Source organism: Mangifera indica, chromosome 12 (genome assembly GCF_011075055.1).
Source record: "Mangifera indica cultivar Alphonso chromosome 12, CATAS_Mindica_2.1, whole genome shotgun sequence".
Taxonomy (NCBI): Eukaryota; Viridiplantae; Streptophyta; class Magnoliopsida; order Sapindales; family Anacardiaceae; genus Mangifera; species Mangifera indica.
The window spans coordinates 9,030,038-9,050,977 of record NC_058148.1 but is presented as its reverse complement, the minus strand read 5'-3'; the positions used below and the strand labels follow the sequence as shown (position 1 = coordinate 9,050,977).

The 20,940-nt window shown below is 32.1% G+C and overlaps 3 protein-coding genes across 4 annotated transcripts; all 3 read left to right on the top strand.

Moving 5' to 3' along the window:
* Positions 1-3,998: 3,998 nt before the first annotated feature.
* LOC123192628 (chalcone--flavanone isomerase) lies at positions 3,999-5,231 on the top strand. The gene is made up of 4 exons (XM_044605254.1): positions 3,999-4,172; positions 4,266-4,424; positions 4,503-4,726; positions 4,882-5,231. Exons 1-4 carry the CDS (start codon positions 4,067-4,069, stop codon positions 5,128-5,130), a joined length of 738 nt encoding a protein of 245 aa, XP_044461189.1. The 5' UTR covers positions 3,999-4,066; the 3' UTR covers positions 5,131-5,231.
* Positions 5,232-12,046: 6,815 nt separating this feature from the next.
* On the top strand, positions 12,047-15,119 carry LOC123230270 (receptor-like protein kinase HERK 1). Its single transcript, XM_044656414.1, has one exon. It carries the CDS (start codon positions 12,479-12,481, stop codon positions 14,930-14,932), a length of 2,454 nt encoding a protein of 817 aa, XP_044512349.1. The 5' UTR covers positions 12,047-12,478; the 3' UTR covers positions 14,933-15,119.
* A 406-nt stretch (positions 15,120-15,525) lies between these two features.
* Positions 15,526-19,701, top strand: LOC123193185 (protein RDM16-like). 2 transcript variants are annotated; one of them, XM_044605986.1, is made up of 6 exons: positions 15,526-16,134; positions 16,561-16,848; positions 16,975-17,436; positions 17,535-17,729; positions 17,807-17,967; positions 18,534-19,701. In XM_044605986.1, the coding sequence occupies exons 1-6, from the start codon at positions 15,589-15,591 to the stop codon at positions 19,411-19,413; spliced, it is 2,532 nt and encodes an 843-aa protein (XP_044461921.1). In that variant the 5' UTR covers positions 15,526-15,588; the 3' UTR covers positions 19,414-19,701. The 2 variants fall into 2 exon arrangements, with proteins under 2 accessions (XP_044461921.1, XP_044461922.1); XM_044605987.1 differs by lacking the exon at positions 15,526-16,134 and having other exon boundaries at positions 16,561-16,647; positions 16,730-16,848.
* The last annotated feature ends 1,239 nt before the right edge of the window (positions 19,702-20,940 follow it).

The window sequence follows — 20,940 nt, the reverse complement described above, 5'->3', positions numbered from 1 at the left end:
GTGGCATTGTCATTTGATCGTATATTAGGGGATAAGTTCTAATTTTTAAAAATTGAACGTATTTTTTTAAATTTTAGGTGGTTATTATAGATTTGGAAAAAGTTTAGGGGTTTTTTAGAGATTTTTGAAATATTGTTTATCCCACTAATTTTAAAAAATGACAATTACATCCTAAAAAATTAAACAAAATACAAACAAATTATAAGTGTAAATATCATATAACAACTATTAGTATCATATAAGAGTTTCTAAATATATAAAGGTTTTTGAAAATATATCAGAAATTGATTTATGAATTTTTAAACCATTTTAAATGTTAAATTGATATATTTAGAACAAGTCTAATAAATAGTTATGATTTTTTTAATTTTGTAAAATTAAAAAATTATAAATTATAAATTTACCTTTACACTATTAATCAGACATTATTTGATTTTTGACAAGAAAGTGTTATCTATATTGATGACTCAAGACTAGGTAAGATATAAGCCAATAGAATGGACATTTAGTTTTATTAGGAACAAGTGTTTCTTTATGAACCTGTAAAATTAAATTTACTTCAATTTTAGCAGAAAGAAGAAAGATTGTTCTTATTTGAAAGAACTATAAAAACTTAAAATTTGAGTAATCTTTTTTTATGAACGTGAGTTATTTCTTAATTGTTCATTTTGTACAAAATTTGTTAAGATTTTGAAATTTCTTTAAACATTATGTTCAATATTAAAAAATTTAACCTACCCAAAAAAAAAAGCCAAATCACTATTTCCCACCCAAGGTCCAGTGTAAACTCACTTTTCACCCATTAATTATAAAAAATTTAAATATCAACTATTCTATTAAATTTTATTGTTATTGTTAAACGTAAAATCATTATTCAATAGAAATATTTTTAAAAATTATAAATTTATCATTTTTTTTAGGTTTAAAAACTAATAATTTCTTCTCATTTTTCTCCCACTCAAAGTTTGAAAAATGAGTATTTCTCTTTTATAGTTTATATTTTTCTCTTATCAATTCTCTAATGACTGGAGTCGGTGAATCTCTACTCTGTTATCTCTCTGATGAGGGGAAATTATCGATGATTTTATCTCTGATAATAACAATAAATTTTAATAGATAGATAAATATTTAAATTTTTGATAATTAATAAATAAAAATTTAAATTTGTAACAGACCTGGGGTGAAAAATAGTCATTTGGCCAAAAAAAAAATATATACATATATATGAGTATATATTAAGCATTGTTTCATCGTGAACAATTATTCATTATTAATGAATAATGAATGGTCACTTATCCGAAGCCCATAACTTTATTCTTCATGTTAAAGCTTTCACGGTCGATGACAGTAAGGAGGCTGACTTGACATAGATTTGTCCCGCATGAAAATGGACAATTCCAATCCCGATACATGACGGCTCTGCATCTAAAATAAAACCCCACAATAATTTTAATCCGATGGTAAAGCTCGCCGGCCAACCAATCAAATAATTTTGATGACTGTTGACCAATACATTATATGTTAATGCGTGAGTGGTGCCTTCTTTGGCTTTGTTAATTAATAATTACGATATTCTAGAAGGCGTTAAAATATATTCTAACAAAAATTGAAAATATAAATTATTTAACTTATTAACTTACAAAAATGGTTCAATGTTTGTTACACTGTTAATTTTCTTTTGCTCAAGTGAAAATATATTTGGCCAAAAGACTTGTTTAAAATTTTAAAGCGATTTTTTTCAATTTTTTAAAACTCAAATATTTATTCATAAGTAAAATTTTATTAAAAAATTCAATTAAAATTAAAGATAAAACTATCTTTTTAATAATATTATTAAAAAATATATAATTAATTTTATTTTTGTCCAAGGGTTTTTCAAAATTAACATTGCATAAAGTTTTTCAATTTTGATATATAACACTCCCTCCCAAACCCTCTCCGACCACTATCTCTATCTCTGACAATTGTCGAAATCACCTATCATCAAAGTCTTCTCACTATCTAATCATCGAAAGTTAAATTTTTAAACTATTTTTGCCCGGTGACAATGTCTAAATGAATCGTTTGGATGACGATGTCTAGTCGTCATCCAAACATTGTCATTCAGATGATTTTCATCTAGATTTTTAGACGACATGACTTAGAGAAAGATAATTAGACTTTTCTCTAAAGATTAGAACTAAAAGTGCCATCACCGGTGGCTAGAGATGATAGTTGAAGTTGAAAGAAAAAAAACTTAAGTTTTGAGAGAGAAAAATGTTATTTTTTAAAGTGTAAAAACTTTAAACAAAGTTAAAATTATTAATTTTTAAAATTAAAAAAAATATAATAAATTTTTTATTAAATAATAATTTAATCCTTAATTTTAACTAAATTTTTTAATAAAATTTTACTCATAAATAATTATTTAGATTAAAAAAAAATAGGAGAGTATCCCTTTAAAGTTTCACTATACACTGGGTGACTCGGCCTATATATTTTTATCATTGTCACCTCAAGTGACTGTAAGTTGAGCTCACAAAATAATTATTATATTCTTTTTCACGCCTACATGTCAATGTCAGAAAAGTTGGATTCCATTTGTCCCTTTCAGGGTGGACATGTAATTATCCGAAACGGCAGGGGTTTTTGAGCAATGCTAATATTGCTTTTTCTCCAACAAGACCGCATCTTTCAATGGCGTCCAGCCGTCTACCGTCTAACTCTCAAACAAGTTCAACTAATAATCAGAGATTGACCGCACACTTCCTTCCTTCACGTGCCTATAAATGTGACAACATCCTTTTTTTTATTAAATTGACCCACTAACCATATTATTTACGCAAAATATAATTTTTATGGTCACTAATACTGTTAACTTGTAAATTAAGATGGCAATTAAATCAAATTAAACTCAAGCTTTATTTAATTTAAAAAAAGTTAAACTCGTATTTAGAGAATTCTCTTCATATCAGTTTGAACATAACTTACATATAGAGAGTTATATAAGTAACGTATAACGATTAAACATATCACCTATATACAAAATGACTTAGAATGTAAATATAAATCATTTTATTAAAAAATAAAAATAAGATTAAATCTGATCTATTTCTCAAATTGTTCAACTATATTTAATTTCTATCTTTTACCATTATGAATGTTTTTATATATCAAATTTAATATATTAGAATTTTGATACATTTACTTCCACATATGTAATTGTTATATAATCTTTGTTTTTTTTAATTCGATAAATACACGGTTACATGGAGGCAAAGAAAGGGCATCGTTATATCTCATACTCTTAGTCTTTCGAATTTTCTCTAGGAAACTTAATAACACAACAATAGCTAAACTATTTATCTTTTGTGGGTGGATTTTTACTATGACACAATGCTTACTTATTTTGAATCTTGTTACAAGACAAGTCAAAGTTAACCAATCACATCACAAATTCAAAATTTGCCTTCTATTATAAGCTCAAATTAAAATTTGTTTAAAACAAAATTTAATAATTCTAAATGCGTTGGCGTGCTGATTGTTATTTCAAGTAATTAACCTGTATTCGGTTCAGGTTCCAATTGCTGTTTCACGTGATGTCCTATTTTGCGGTCTGAAGCCATCGTTGACTTGCTCCACGTGATGAAGGAGTCACCCCACGTGCATCCAGTTTCCACCGGTGGATTATGCCCCTTGTGAAGAAAATAATGTTCGCATAGTCAAACAAATAGTCTTATAAAATCAAATACGTATAAGCTATTCTATCCACGACACAGCCACCAACGCCAGAAAATTATTTAAAATCTTAAAAAATAAAAATTTATCAATTTAATCCCTCACCCAGTCGCACATTGCGGTAAGCAGTCACTGTTTCACCTAAAGCCGCCCGGTTACCGGTGAAGAGCTCCACGTGACGTGGCCATGGAACATTCCAAATGCAGCCAACTCTTTACTCGCGACTTCGTTCACAAATTCCACCAGCTGCTCTCTGCCTCTCTTTTTCTATAAAAGCCAACCAACCATACGACAAACTCGATACTCTAATTTTATTCACTCTCTATCTATTTAACATTGTTCCTTCAAAATGAATCCCTCAGCCTCCGTCTCCGATGGCCAGGTCGAACACTTCACCTTCTCCTCCACCATTCAGCCACCTGCCTCCTCTAAAACTCATTTCCTCGGTGGCGCTGGTAATTACCGAATTACGCTCCATCGGCGCTCTCTCCGTTAAATGTATTTGATACGATTTAATAACTCTTAACTATTGGGACTACTTTGTGCAGGGGTGAGAGGTTTGGAAATTCAAGGCAAGTTCGTGAAATTCACGGCAATCGGAGTGTATGTTGAGTATAGCGCCGTGACGTCACTTGCCGGCAAGTGGAAGGGCAAGAGTGCCGAAGAGTTATCTGAATCTGTTGCGTTCTTTAGAGATATCATTACTGGTATCAGATTTTTACCATAATTATATATAAATTAATGGGAGAAAAGGGACTAAATACGTTTTTGCTATCTTTTTGCAGGCCCCTTCGAGAAATTTGTTAGAGTGACAATGATCTTGCCATTAACCGGTCAACAATACTCGGAGAAAGTTGCAGAAAATTGCGTCGCCATTTGGAAATCACTTGGACGTTACACTGACGCCGAATCAAAAGCCATTGAGCAATTTATTAAGGTCTTCAAGGACGAAAACTTCCCACCTGGCGCTTCAATTCTATTCACAATATCACCCCTCGGATCATTGACAGTAAGTAAAATTTACATCAAATATAAATATAAATGGAAAACAGAAGACAGGCCTGACCCTCGCGTATATTCTTGCATGGAAATTGCAAATTGACTTTTGCATAAAAAAGTATTAAAGGGTCAGAATTATATGTCTGTTTTTTATTTCTCCTGCAGATTGGGTTCTCGAAGGATGAATGTATAAGGGAATCTGGAGAGGTGGTGATAGACAATAAACTACTTGCAGAGTCAGTTTTGGAGTCAATTATTGGGAAAAATGGTGTTTCTCCGGCAGCAAAGAAGAATTTGGCTGAAAGGTTTTCAATATTGTTGAATGGAGAAGTGAAATCTGAAGCAGACCACTGTGCTAAAGAATTCAAAGGAGTGGATACTAATTTCATCCAAGTTGAAACCGGAAAAGTGTGAAGAGACCGGCGTCGTTTTATCTCTGGTTCATAATAATGTTAATGTTTAATTCTCAACTCTTGTGATGGGCTTGCCTGAGAATGGAGTCCTTTTTTCAGATACTAGAATTTTGCTCTTGTGATATTATATAATAACTACTTCAAAAGGAAAACGTGTTCGATTGTATCTCCGAACGCCGATCAAATAAAGAAATAAAATATGGCCAAAAGACTTACTGTCAATTAAGGGTTACCCTAACATTAAATTTTCAATATGTTAGATTTTAAAAATTAAAATACTCATTCATCATCTAATTTTTATTAAAATTTACTCTAATAAAAAAGAATAAAATTATTATTTAATAAAAAATTAAAAAAAATAAAATTTTACCCTACTTTAGTTTTAGAAATTGATAATAGTCTTCTCTCTCTAAGTTTTATACCTTTTTTAAGCTTTTTTTTTTTAGACAACCCCTAACTTTTTGAAATTTTTTCTCCCCTATATAGTTTTCGTCTACTATCCCCCTCCCTTTGTCTCTAATTGCCTCTTATCGTCCGAGCTCCCATCATCATTCGTTTGTCAGCAACATCGAGAGAGGAATAAGGAAGAGAGGTTAGACATGCAGAGATGTCAGTCTCTCTCTTGATGCTAGTTTTTAGGCGCGTCACGATGGCATTAGAAGGGGTCGACAGTCCAACAAAGTTCCCCGATGTGCATCAAGAACAAAAGCCATGTTGTTGTTGGACCATGAAATCACGAATGAAAATTTGTGTGAACTCTCTATGCTGCATTGGACGGAGAGATTTGCATTGAAAGAGAGACAGACTCCATTACGTCTTTATGAGCTCTCTTTCTTGTCTCTCTCTTCATGTTGTACAAAATAATACATATTTAATAACAGATTATTAAATAATTTTAAATTTAAAAGAAAACATAATATATATTACTCAAACTAGTTTTAAAATGACTAAAGGCTGCATGATCTACTAACTTTAAACTAATTTTAAAATGACGTTTATTCTTTTAAAGTCTTTAAAATAATATAAATTAAAATTGACCCACTATTATATTATTATTAAAGGCGTCTAATATAATATTTAGTTTCTTTTCTATCGAGTTTAAATATTATTCTTCTGCAAAAAAGGGTTGTACGTGTCCCTAGGCCATGTGCCATCCAATCAAATAATAATTATACCATATTATATATATTATATATAAATTACTCAGCATTAATTTATATATTAACCATGCCATCTAAATTCAACGGTTTCACACGTTTGGTTCATAAAATTTATATAAATTATTATTATATTTTATAAATTTTATAAATATAAATAATTATTATGTTTGATTTAAGATAATAAAAAAATATTAATATATTATTTTATTTAAATACTCTTGAATATAATTATTTTAAAATATTTTTATGTTATTTATTATATTAATTAAAAATAAAAATATTTTTATTCTAAAAATTAATAAATAAGAATATAATTATAATAAAATAAATATTATCTTAATAATTTTTTAATACCTAAAGTGAAAGTGATAATCAAACTATTTTTTATATTACATATCATATTACTAATGATAATAAAATATTATTAAAATTTTTTATTACTTATAAATCAAACAAAATAATATAAATAAATAAATTATCAAAATAATATTTAATACTTCTAACTAAATACCACCTTAATAGTTATATCAATATTTTAAATTAAGTTTATTTAAACTTAAGTTAGATTAAAAAACCCTCCTCAGATCTCGTAATTCCTTATAAGACTTTTGTCTGGATCTGAATCCTTCTGAAGAAATTTTTTTTGTAAATTTTATACACATTTTGCCAAACCTTACCCATAAAATTTAAAATGATATAACCACATTAACGTTCACGCTTTGCCTAAAGAGTTGAATATGTAACTTTAGCCTACAGAGATATACCAACCGACATTAAAAATGGATCTTCACCGAATCTTCACGTGTCTCTTTCATATTATTTTATTGAATTATATATTCTAGAAGGTACTTTTCATTGGTGCAATATGCTTCACCGACAACATATGCACATCTAAACATGATATTTGTTCATATATTCTAGAAGGTATTGTAACGTATAGGGCTGGACTCGAGTAGAGTCAGTTTGAGCTCGGCTCGCTCGAGCCCAAAATGAGTCAAGCTTGACTCGGTTCGATTGAACTCGATGGCTCGATAGATTTTTATTCAGAACGACGTCGTTTTGATCAATATATATTAGAAACGATATCGTTTTGATAACGAAAAACGAACTGAATTGAATTCGAATCAAACTCCAACCACCTATATATAAATCGAATCGAGTTTAACTCGATTCGAATGTAACCTTAATACGTAAGATTTTTTATAAAACAAAGAATTAAAGTCTTCCGCAACTTCTATGCAGGTTATATGTTTAATCAACTTAGATTGCATTGCAGTCCTATGTGATAAAGCCTGCGTTGCCACATAGTTCATCTTCAAAGCCAGGCTTTCTCGTCTCTTCTTCATTTGTTTCTTTAACAACTAATACTCATCCATTTTGGAAAAAACATATTACGGGGCTTGCACACTAGTTATAACAATTGGTGGGTCTGTCTACAATGCGACTCCTAGGTTTGGTGGACCGCACTGGATTCAATGCGACACGATTTACTGTCGTATCTATATTCACCAGTGATCTTATAGAACTATTCCATTTCACTCTACTTAGTTTTGATTCTAAGTGTTTCTTGTTGGCAATGCGCTCATAAACATTCTATATAGATTTGACAGTTTGTACCGTCAAATTATATTTATATCGTCATATTATGGTAGTTCAAATTATGGGTTAAATACCCTAAATTTTAGCCAAATTTAAATTAGATTTATATCAAAATATCGTAATCTTAATTTGATCTAAACTATATTTAGATTGATCTGAAATTGTCTAGTGTTCCCAAATGGAATATTTTCATTACTTTTATTCTTGACTTAATTGACACTTTCTTCCTTGCTTGGCTCAAAATAATAAACACCTCATTCTATATTATCCACTTCGATAATCTTTTTAGTAATTTTAAAATCTAAGAAGAATCAATGTAAAATTTTAGGAATTATTTTGAGATTTTAAATGTTCTAAACTAGTAATTTTTTAAACCTAAATGTGTATTAAATACTTATTTTTTATTTAAAAAATCCACATTTTTTAAATCCAACGGGGGGTCAAGTGGCTCCGCTCGGTTCGGCCCTGAACATAATGTTTGAGTTAGTCGGACTGTATCAGTGTTCCCTGTTTAAGTTGATCTCATTTGCCTCTAATTCTCCATGGCATGGAAGTTTACAGTTACACAGCTTCTGAAATATATCTAAATGTCACTGGTCAGGTCTTTATCTAATGCTTTTCAACGTAATTTCTTCTCTAGTTTTGTTTATTTGAAAATTGAAATAATTTTCATCCAAGCCCTAAATGAAATTAGCATAAAACTAACACCCAAAACTGAATAAATATTTTGTGGTCTTTTGTGATTTTATATTGGCTCAAGCCCATATAAAGCATATAATAAAAATTCCACCAAATCATATGTTATTAAATTAATTAACAAAGCAACTAGAAAAACATTATAATGTCATTTGTTAAATAGAAAACTTTAATCCGTATAAATATTTTATATTATTTTATATCTGATATGAATATCTTGTTTTAAAACATAATTAACCTTAAATATATCAGAATTCTCTAAGTCTTTATTTGTTTTGACTTAATAAAGTTTTTTCTCTAATTTATTATTATTTTTTTTTGGGCGAATAGATGTGTGTATTAAAAGAAGAAAGCTAAACCCAATCTGGAGGATCCAAAGAAATATCCAACTCTCATCTTGAAAGCCTATCTTTACGGTCAAAGGAGTAGGTCACTTGTTATTTGCACCTAACGCTAACTTTGATAAAGGCAAAATCCAACCAAGTTGATCATGTTAATTTGGACTAAAAATGAATAAACACAAATTTGAGGTCAAAATCAAAACCTGTCAAAAAACTTTTTCAAAATATGGGCCCGAAACCCAAAAAGTTGCTTAACAACTAGGGCCCGTCAACAACCATTGGTGAGGAACTTTCCACGCCCCCTATCAATCTGAAGTGACGGTGGGTGGCGAAGCCGCGTATTGAATTTGTCTGCCACCAGGCCAAACCAAAGGATAAAGCATAACTTTGATGATTAGATTTAAATTTGTCTGCCACCAAATATTCCCATCGAACCACCCCACGAAATTTCTCACTAGTCCAACCACAGAGAAAGCACATGTTATCAAATAATCAAAATTATATTTCTTATTTTGCTGTTTTCATAATATTTAATTTAATTTGAGAAAATTTAATTATATTGGAATAAAAAATCTAATATAATATGTTATAAAATATTAAGTGTCATGTTCCTATGAATATGCCTAATCAATAACATTAATAAAAATTTGAAAATATATTTTTTATTACTTATATTATCTTATTTGATTTATCAATAATAAAATATTTCAGTAATTTTTTATTACTAATGATGATATGATAAGTAATATAGATAATAATCTGATTACTATATTTTAAGTGTCAAAAAATTATCAAGATAATCTTGATTTTATAATAATTATGTTCTTATTTATTAATTTTTTAGGATAAAAATAACCTTATTTTCAATTAATATAACAAGTAATATAAAAATATTTTAGAATAATTATACTTAAAGATATTTAAGTAAATTAATTTACTAGTATTCTTTTATTACTTCTAACCAAACATAATAATTATTTATATATACTTATTTTTACCTAAATTTGTCAAAGATAGTGATTATTTGTTCCCAGTAATTTTCTAAATAATATATTTTTAAGATAATTTTTTAATTTTGATAATAAAACATTACTCAAACTAAACGTTCTCTAAATTTTATTATGGATTAGGTATAATATTTTTAGTATTGAAAAAGAATACCATAATATTTTATTATTAAAAATAAAATACTATTATGAAAATAAATTATTTAGTTAGATTAATATATATAAATAATTGTTGTATTTTATAGATCATTTTAAAAGATTAATGAGATACTATTTTAATGAAATATCTTTAAATTTGTTAAAGTAAATTAAATGTGTGGAGACAAAGGAAACATAAGTAGGTAAAAGGTGGTGGACTAAATGAGAAATGACAATAAAAATTATAATAAATCAAAAAATGCGAGTTGAACTAAATAGTTTAATAATTGGTGTTTGAAGGCAATTTAGCCCCTAAGAAGTTAAAACAACGATTAGGGTTTGCTCTCATACCCTCGATTAACATTACAAAAGTTATATCGTGAAAGTGACAAGATAAAAACACGATTTAGAGGTGACACGACACAATATAAACATAAGATGATAAATGACAACGAAAATTATAATATATTATTTTGACATAATAGGGTGAAGGGACTAGTCACACAACGACAACCAAACAATCAGTATCAAAATTAGCCTTGGGTTAGGTGGCTTATAATATTAATTGAAAATAAAATATTTTTGTTTTAAAAATGTATGTGTCAAGGTAAAATAATTACAATAGAAATATAGGGTTTGTTGCTATTTTAATTAAAGATGGTAATATTTTTGTTTGGTAAATTTAATAAATATAAATATAATTATAATAAAATTAAAATTACCTCAAAATCCTTTTAAAAGCAAAATTAATAATTAGTTTACCTTTATCATTGATATACATGCCACTAAAATATTCTTAAACCCCTTACTTATGGGAAATCATATTGCCCCCCACCACATGTGTGATTTGCATGTCAAACTAGGTATAAGTCAAATATCATTTACCCTCCTTTCATATAACAAATATCATTCACACCACCATACTATATGCATGCGTAAGACAAATATAACAATCCCCTCCCCTATTCAGCTTCCCCCGTTATGTATGATTCGCATACTGACTACAAATTACGTATACTAGAAAAACTCATTGAAATATCATATTTATGCCATTTTTCATCCGAAATCTGTTTTAACACTATTCAATCACTAAAACATCGATAAAAATTAAGATAATCACATTCGATTCAAATTCTTTTTCACAAAAACTCAAGAATTGAAAGCCAATTGACTCAATATCCATGAAATCTCATATTTTTTTTACATAAACAAGTAAATCTTAACATTTTAAACAATAAGGGGGAGTTTCGATAGATAGATAAATATTATTTTTGTAATCTATCTTTTATTGTTTATAGTATTTTATTTAATTTATAAATAATAAGACTTTCGATAATCTTTTATTATTAATAATGATGTGATAAATAATATAAGATGTAATTTTATTATCAAATAATTTTAATTTTATAATAATTATATTTTAATTTATTAATTTTTAGGATAAAAATAACTTTTTAATTAATATAATAAATAATATAAAAAAAATTTAGAATTATTATATATAATGATATTTAAGTTAAATAATATTATAATATTTTTTATTATCTTTAATTAAACATAATAATTATTTATATCAGATAATTTTTATTAAATATATTAATTTTTTAGATTATTTATTTTTAAAATAATTTTTAATTTTGATAATAAAATATTACTAAAAGCCAAAAACATCCTAAAAGATAAAAGATAAACAATTTACCAATCTTTTTCCTATTTTCAATTTGAGCTCGCATGTTTACTGTGTGCAAATTTTCAAATGCTGAATCGCTTAAATGAGATAATATTATCCAACCTGATGTGTCGGCCATATCCCATTTCCAATAGAACCCCTAAGGAATTGATCAATTTCCTATACACCCCCTTAATTGAGTCATTAACTTCAACTACCCCTACTGTAATTTTCTCTGGTTTAAGAATAATTCGGTTAAGCAAAGCGAAACAAGCGTAAGCAAATCTAACTTAAGAGGAAAGTGAGAATCAAACAATCATCCTAACCTTGAACTTAAAAGGCTACTTATCCAGATAGCTGTCTTCCTCTTTGTGCAATCTTGTGTTATTGTCTACTACTACTCTTTCTTCTCTTCTTTTGGGTCGTTTTCCTTATAGTTAATGCTTCTCTTGCAACGTGCTGTGCATTAGGTGTTACCATAATGACTTGTTTTACTTCCCAAGCACCAATTTCCATCACCTCAATCATCATTCTCCAGTCTTACATAATCTAAAACTTTTCTCACTCTCTTCTTCTTCTTCGTTGATTTTCAGGTGATTTTGAACCTCGCCCATTTCTTTATTCTCTTGTTTTCTTCATGTTATCTATTCAGTTTTTGCTACCTTGAACGTTTCTTTCACTAACCCTGTTGATCGGTTTTCTTTTTTATTTTTTTCATCTGATTTATTTTCTTATTATCATGGCGAATGTTAGGACTTTTGAATTGCAGATTTGGGTTTCAATTTTTCTTGGTTCAATATATCTTTCTTTTGGGTTTACTCCTGAGGACAATTATCTGATAAACTGTGGTTCCTTCACAAATACATCTGTTGATAAACGTATATTTGTTTCTGATTACTCAAGTTCTATCTATCTTTTAACTCAACAAAACATTTCTGCTGATACTAGCTTGAGTTCTACTTCATCCAACATTAATGATTCAGCTTTGTATCACACCGCTAGAATATTCACAGGACCCTCCAACTACACATTTCCAATCAAACGAAAAGGGAGACATTGGATTCGCCTTCATTTTTTCCCTTTTGTTTATGGAAAATACAACATGACATTAGCAAAATTCTCTGTTTCCACTCAAAGTTTTACACTTATTAAAGAATACCAATCAGGGAATGGTTCTTTAGTTCAGGAATTTTCTTTGAACATAACTTCTGATAAGCTTGTTCTCACTTTTACTCCTCTTGCAAATTCATTTGCGTTTTTAAACGCTTTAGAAGTTTTTTCACTTCCTCCTGAGCTCATCCCTGAAGCTGCCACAAGTATTGGCTCTCAAACTAGTTACCGAAATCTGCAGAAGCAGGCTTTGGAGACAGTTGTGAGGGTAAATATGGGTAATGAAATTGTGTCTCGTCAAACTGACCCGTTATGGCGGCTTTGGGTTGCTGATGATTCATTTCTAGTGCATAATAGTCTAGCCAAGTTTGTGTCAAATGTCAAAGCTGTTAATTTCACCGGAGAAAAAACAACTAAACTAATTGCTCCAGCTGATGTCTATGGCACTGCCACAATGTTGAACTCAGAGCAAAATCCTAGTACCAATGCAAATGTAACATGGATTTTTTATGTGGATCCGGGTTTTGAATATCTAGTTCGGTTTCACTTCTGTGATATATTGAATACTTCTCAACCAATCTTATTTAATGTTTATATTAATTCATGGTATGCTTCTCATGATTTTAATCTTCAAAACTTTACTTCCAAAACCATTGGTGCCCCATGCTACATGGATTTCATCATAAGAGTGAGTGATAACCATAAGCTAAGTGTAAGTGTCGGTCCTTCTACTACAGTGGAGCTTTACCCAAATGCATTTCTTAATGGGTTGGAGATCATGAAGTTAAACAATTCTAGAGGGAGCTTTGATGTCTTGGAGTCTAGCTCTAATTTCTCAAGTGATTCCAGGATGACAGTCAGTCTTATAGTGGGATTAGCTGCTGGGTTATTTGTTGCGGTTGTTTTGGTTTTAGTTTTCTTCCTGTTGCGCAGAAGGAAAAAACTGTCACAAATTGGCCATTTGCAGGCAGAGGACAAGTTTGGCATGAATGGAGGAGGTGCTACTGCCATCTTTCCCAGCTCAAAGATTGGCTACCGCTTCCCTATTGTTGCGATTCGAGAGGCTACTGATAATTTTAATGAAAGTTTGGTTATTGGGGTTGGAGGTTTTGGGAAGGTTTACAAAGGAGTCTTGAGGGATGACACAAAGGTGTCAGTGAAGAGGGGAGGTTCTCAATCACATCAGGGTCTTACAGAATTCAAGACCGAGATTGAAATGCTATCCCAGATCCGTCATCGCCATTTGGTATCTTTGATTGGGTACTGTGACGAACAGGATGAGATGATCATAATCTATGAGTACATGGAAAATGGTACTCTCAAGAACCATCTTTATGGCTCAAACTTTCCCAGCTTAAGTTGGAGACAGCGGCTTAAGGTATGCATTGGATCGGCCAGAGGACTTCACTATCTTCATACTGGCTTCACAAAGGCAATTATTCATCGCGATGTGAAGTCTGCAAACATACTACTAGATGAAAATTTCATGGCCAAGGTTGCTGATTTTGGTCTTTCAAAAACTGGCCCCGACTTAGATCAAACTCATGTTAGTACTGCAGTGAAAGGCAGCTCTGGGTATCTTGATCCTGAGTATTTGAAAAGGCAACAACTAACCGAAAAATCGGATGTTTATTCCTTTGGTGTGGTTATGCTTGAAGTTCTTTGTGGGAGACCAGTGATTGATCCATCACTTCCAAGAGAACAGGTGAATTTGGTTGAATGGGCAATCAAGTGTCAACAAAGAGGGCATTTGGAGGATATTGTAGATCCTAAGATCATCAAGCAAATAAAGCCAGAATCCTTGAAGAAGTTTGGAGACATAGCTCAGAAATGCCTGGCCGAGTGTGGTATTGACCGGCCCTCCATGGGAGACGTGTTATGGAACTTGGAGTATGCGCTTCAACTCCAAGGGAACGAAGAAAAATCGAGTCCTAATGGTGATATATCATCACGGACTACTCTTGTTAATCAGTCACACCACACCACATCCATCGAATTCAGTATGGGAAGTGTAGATGACCTCTCTGATGTTTCAATGAGTAAGGTTTTTGCGCAAATGGTGGGAGAGGAAAGGGAGCGCTAGTGAAGCCATGTACTCAAGCAAGAGTTTCTTTGTTCTTTCACAGAAGGAGATAAGTGTAGTTTTATGGCAAACATGTAGAATGTACTTTGTTGGTATGCAAGAAAGTTTGTGAAATGTAGTTTCTTAAAGTTGTGATTTCTCTTTAGAGTATCCACAAGTTAAATAAAGTCTGGTGCATTATTATTTACCCGTGTGTTATTAAAAGGGTCCTATATTATTGTTTAATAAAATTATATATACATATTTTTAATACATAATTTGTGTATATAAATAATATATAATTATGTGATTGGATGATTTTTAATTAAAAATAAAGTAAAACCTAATCATATAATAATATATTATTTATATATTCAAATTATATTTAAAAATATGTATATATAAATTATTTATTATTGTAAAATTCTCTTGAATGCTTAAAGAATTATTAAAATTATATTATTTATGCTTATTTAACTCTCTTAAAAATGCCGGTCGTAAAATTTAATATTGTATTAGTGACGTAAATTATGACGTCACAACTCTTTCATAACTAGACCGCCCGGTTCCGTTAAACGAACGGAGCACAAGCTAGGATTCAGCCGCTTATATCCATCTCACTTTAACTCAACATTTGTTTTTCACTCTCAAGAACCATCTAGAGGGAAACCCTAGCCATGGATCGGCCCTCCGAGAAAGACAAAGTGTCCAAACGTTCACTTGAAGACCGTGAACGTGAACACAAGCACCGTCACAGAGACCGAGACGAAAGACACCGTGAGAGAGAGCACCATCACCACCGATCATCGTCAGACCAAAAATCCTCGAAGCGCGAGGACTGGGAGAGTTCACGCGACCGCGATTTCAAGCGTGAGAAGTCGCATGACAATCATCGGGAGTCGAGGCGCGACACAGAGAGATCTCATGAGAGGGAGGGAACGAAGCATCGTGAACGTGAAGTGAATCGCGAGGAATTGGACGGTGATGACGTGGAAATTGATGTGAGAAAGAAGAGGAAAGAGAGAGAGGAGAGCGAGGAGAGAGGAGAGAAGAAGGCTAAGGTTTCGGATGATCAGAGAGGGAAGAGAAGGTTTGAGGATTGTTTCGTAAAACAAGAGGACAGCGAGGGTATTTCTGGAAATGTGAAGTTTAACGAAGTTAATGTGACGAAAGAAGTGAGTGATGATGATGCGACGGTTCGTGGTGGCTCCGCCAAGCCTAATGTAAGTTTCCGAACTTTTTTAGTGTTTTGTACACGTAGTTATATGCCCTTCGAAGCGCTCATATAATGTATTATGAATTGGATCAAGTGGTGAAACTAGCGAACTCACATTGCTTCCATTGATATATTTATTGTTCATTGAGGGATATGTTTGCTGATTAGTTTTTGTTTTCATGATTATTTCAGTTTAAATTTCAGTGTAGCTGCTAAGTTTTAATTGTACATGTTTTACAGTTTAAGTTATATATATATGATATATATGGTGGGTGTCTGTGTGCGTTACTAATATGATTTGTTTTCATATTTTTAGCCATTTTACTAATCCGCACTAAAGATTAGGAATTGGTTAAATATTTTTCTTATTATTTTCAATTTCATATTGTTGTGGTTCTGTTTGTTGACTTCTGAATTTAACTTATGCTTGTAGGGTGCCACTGTTGATTCGTATAATGTGGTATCAAGGACTGTGCCTGAGACTTCTGTGGCCACTGGTGATCATCCCCTTCCCACAAAGGTATCTTCAATTCATACCACAAATGAAAATAAGGGAGTTAGTATTACCAGATCTCATGAGGTTCCTGGAAAATCTAGTACAGATGGGACATCTTCAATTGCTGGGAAAAGTGGAAGTCTATCCCTAGATGCTTTAGCAAAAGCTAAGAAAGCTTTACAAATGCAGAAGGAATTGTCAGAAAAGCTGAAGAAGATACCAATGGTTAGAAGAATCTTTACTTTTGAGAGTTTTGTTACTTTCATTCTCTCATGTGGTCAAAACTTATATGTTGGTTAAAGTAATTTGAATTCCTTGGAAGAGACTGAGTGCTGCATTTTGTTTTTGTAGTTGAACAAGGGCACAAGTTCAGATGGTAGCTCACTCTCTGGATCGAAGGAGGGAGTGAAAGCGGCATCCTCTGGTACTGGAATAATTCAGGGAACAGTTTCAACAACTGCAAATGCTTTGTCAGCTGGTGTAATGCCTAGTTCATCAATCTTACCAGCTGCGGCAGCGACTTCTGTGAAGCCACCTGCAAGTGGACTGCCTACCATTCCCACCCTTACTAATATACCCAACATTGAAGCTGTTAAACGTGCTCAAGAGCTTGCTGCTAAAATGGGTTTTCGTCAGGACCCTGAATTTGCACCTCTTATAAACCTATTTCCTGGGCAGATACCAACAGATGTTGTTGTTCCCCAGAAGCCTACCAAGGCTCCTGTTCTTCGAGTGGATGCACTTGGTAGGGAAATAGATGAACACGGAAATGTAGTGAACGTGACTAAACCAAGCAATCTTAGCACACTAAAGGTTTATTTCTGACCCATGGATATGTTTGTCCTGTTTTATTTATATTTTGATTCCTTAAATTTGTTAGTGCTTTATCGTGATCCTTGTAAATATTTCAGGTCAACATCAACAAACAGAAAAAGGATGCATTCCAAATTCTTAAACCTGAGTTGGAGGTGGATCCGGAATTTAATCCTCATTTTGACCAGAGAATGGGTATAAATAAAAATAAAGTTTTGAGACCTAAACGGATGACTTTCCAGTTTGTAGAGGAAGGAAAATGGTCTAAAGAAGCTGAGATGCTTAGAGTCAAGGTACTTCTTTCTTCCTTGGTTGTTCCCATTTGATCATCATTATATATTTCATGCATAATTATATCTGGTTATTGTAGAGTCAATTCGGAGAAGCTGGAGCAAAGGAGCGACAGGCAAAGCAAGCCCAATTGGCAAAAGTGAAGGGAGGGGCTGACATTAATCCTAATTTGATAGAGGTAGCAGAAAGAGTTTTGACCAAGGAAAAACCTAAGGACCCAATACCTGAAATAGAGTGGTGGTAAGTTGTTATATTTTTACCTTTGTTATAGCATGCCAATTTATTTATCAGTGAGGAATATTCTTTATTTAATTTACTTGGTTTGACCAAAGAGAGATATCTATATATAAAAGCTATGTTTGACATTAAAAATTTGCTATACTCATTGCCCCAAGAACAAAGAATTTGTATTTTCCAATGACCTTTTATGGTGGAGGTGCAGATTTTATGTTTGATAGCATATAAGAAATTACTTTGATATGCTGGTGTTGTTAGGTATTAAATACAGTTGAGGTTTTGGCCCATTACAGTAAATTTGGCAAAAAAAAGTATGTCAAAATCCTCGGAGTGGTTGTTAAGAGCCTATTGCTTTTTATCTTTTAGAAGTTAAAATACGAAGCACCCCTAGAGATTACTAATCCTAACAATCTTATAAGATATGTTGAATTATATAGGTATATATACACACAAAAAATTTTATATATATATAAATAAAATTATGAGAGATTAAATGCAGTCTTTATCTTTCTCCACTATTTTATTTGACATTTTGATAACAGTCTGATTATATATGCTCTGAATTTCAGGGATATGCCTCTATTGCTTAATGGTTCTTACGGTGACATATCTGATGGTGGCATAATAGAAGATAAACTAAAGAAGGAAAAAATCACCATCTATGTTGAACATCCTCGTCCTATTGAGCCTCCTGCTGAGCCAGCCCCTCCCCCTCCTCAGCCACTGAAACTAACCAAGAAGGAACAAAAGAAACTCCGTACTCAGAGGCGGCTGGCTAGGGAGAAAGATAGACAGGAGATGATTAGACAAGGCTTGATTGAACCTCCTAAACCTAAAGTTAAAATGAGCAATTTGATGAAAGTTCTTGGTTCTGAAGCAACCCAAGATCCAACTAGGCTAGAAAAAGAAATCCGTAGTGCTGCTGCTGAGCGTGAACAAGCTCATATTGATAGGAATATTGCCCGCAAGCTTACACCTGCTGAGCGGCGAGAGAAGAAAGAGAGAAAACTATTTGATGACTCTACTTCACTTGATACTACTGTTTCCGTTTACAAGATCAATGATCTTTCACACCCAAAAACGCGTTTCAAAGTTGATGTTAATGCTCATGAAAACCGTTTAACAGGTTGTGTTGTAATCACTGAGGGAATTAGTGTTGTGGTTGTTGAAGGTGGAAGCAAATCCATCAAGAGATACGGGAAACTTATGCTTAGACGCATAGACTGGGCAAAAGCAGTGAATGAAGAAGATGAAGATGAAGATGAGATTTCTGAGAAACCTGTCAATAAGTGCATGCTAGTTTGGCAGGGCAGTGCTGCCAAACCAAGCTTCAATAGATTTTCTGTTCATGAGTGCATGACTGAAGCAGCCGCCAAGAAAGTTTTTGCCGATGCTGGGGTAGCACATTACTGGGATCTGGCGGTGAACTTCACGGAAGACCAAATGTAATCAAAGATGCTACTTTGTGAGTGTTGCATGAGTTTGTTCAACTTGAGCTGCTTTGCGCCTACATTTCGGTAGGTTGATATTTTTCCAGCGCAGTAGGACAAACGTTGAGAATGATGACCTTCGGATGCAGTATTTCAACCAAAGGAGAATGTAGCCAATGCTGATCTTCATTAGTCCAAATGTTATTGGTATGTTGTCTTGTTAATTTTAACCCCCATGAATCTGAACCATTTTTATTAATGGGTGTACGCAGAATGTGCATCAATCAGATGGATTTATTAGGAATGATATTATTGTCCAATGCTATACTGATCATATGGTTGATAACTTGATATCCTTGCCAATTTATATTATATGATGCCTTATTTACCAATAGCCAGAAAACCCAATGGATCGTTCGACCTTTATTCCATGAAGCTAACAAGAGTTTATTACAAGACACTGGCCTGTTTGAATGCTGTTTGAAGATATCTTAATTATATTAATTAATAAATAAATGCATCCACTTTCTCCTCGAAGATTTATTTTATTTGATTGTACTGTACTTGGCATTTATTCCCTTCACCAAAAATCAACTTTTTTATATATCAATGTGAGTTTTAATATTTTATATTATAATAAGCTTGATTTTACTTTTAACCGATTTTCATCACCATTCTTCCCTTTCACACGTATAATTGGATAAATCATTCCTAACACGGCTACCTCTAGTCAGAAAATTTCCCAATCCGGTATGAACATAAGAGAAAGTGTATGAGAAGTTTGTGCTAAAATTTGTCAAAACAAACAATGTGAAAACTGAAACTCCCCAACTTAAAGCAAAGAAGAAAAGTCAGGAAAATTGACTTACAAGGGAGTTTGATTGATGCATATTTGTAAGTGACGTCCACGCCGATTAGCCCATGCAGAATGCACATGTTTGCATTGCAGCAAAATCCTCTAATTTGACTTGGGAGAGAGCCAGCCCTCAATTATAGGTATGAATTGGCTTTAAATTTGGCTATCTAACATGAACTAACATTCAAGACCCAGAGGCCTGTTTTTGCACCCAAAGGCTTAATTTCTTCGTTTCTTAATCTTCCCTTCTAGTAGTCTTTTTTAAGAAGATGTAAATTATTTCCTCTTTGGTTCAGCTTCTGAAGGGGAAAGTACATGGGTAGGTTTGGCAATTGCCATGTCTAGAGTGTGTGTGTGACCATATACTCCTTTTCATACCTTTGTCAATATTATTATGATTCAGATTATATCTTAGCATTTAAGTTGTCGAATCACTGAGGTTTTGTGATTATTATAAATAAAATTAAAATATTTGACTTGAGAATATTCCAAGTGAAGTGACAACTTCAACTAGATGGCCATTCCCATACTTGGCTTTTAGATGAAGTAACTGGATTGTAAAGTAGGCGAAGTAATTAAGGGGCTTTAATTGGGCGGCTGCTACTGGTCCTTCCTCCTCATCCATCTCGTAGTTAATGGCTCCTGCTTTGAATTAAAAAAATCCAACATTAATTGTTTTGATATTTTTTT

What these genes read in the sequence shown, in the direction of transcription:
- LOC123230270 (XM_044656414.1), top strand. Translation starts at nt 12,479, where the DNA reads ATGGCGAATGTTAGGACTTTTGAATTGCAGATTTGGGTTTCAATTTTT.
- LOC123193185 (XM_044605986.1), top strand. Translation starts at nt 15,589, where the DNA reads ATGGATCGGCCCTCCGAGAAAGACAAAGTGTCCAAACGTTCACTTGAA. An exon ending in GTGGCTCCGCCAAGCCTAAT is followed by an intron (nt 16,135 to 16,560) that starts GTAAGTTTCCGA and finishes TTATGCTTGTAG; the next exon opens with GGTGCCACTGTTGATTCGTA. An exon ending in ATACCTGAAATAGAGTGGTG is followed by an intron (nt 17,968 to 18,533) that starts GTAAGTTGTTAT and finishes TCTGAATTTCAG; the next exon opens with GGATATGCCTCTATTGCTTA.
- LOC123192628 (XM_044605254.1), top strand. Translation starts at nt 4,067, where the DNA reads ATGAATCCCTCAGCCTCCGTCTCCGATGGCCAGGTCGAACACTTCACC. An exon ending in TCATTTCCTCGGTGGCGCTG is followed by an intron (nt 4,173 to 4,265) that starts GTAATTACCGAA and finishes TACTTTGTGCAG; the next exon opens with GGGTGAGAGGTTTGGAAATT. An exon ending in CACCCCTCGGATCATTGACA is followed by an intron (nt 4,727 to 4,881) that starts GTAAGTAAAATT and finishes TTTCTCCTGCAG; the next exon opens with ATTGGGTTCTCGAAGGATGA.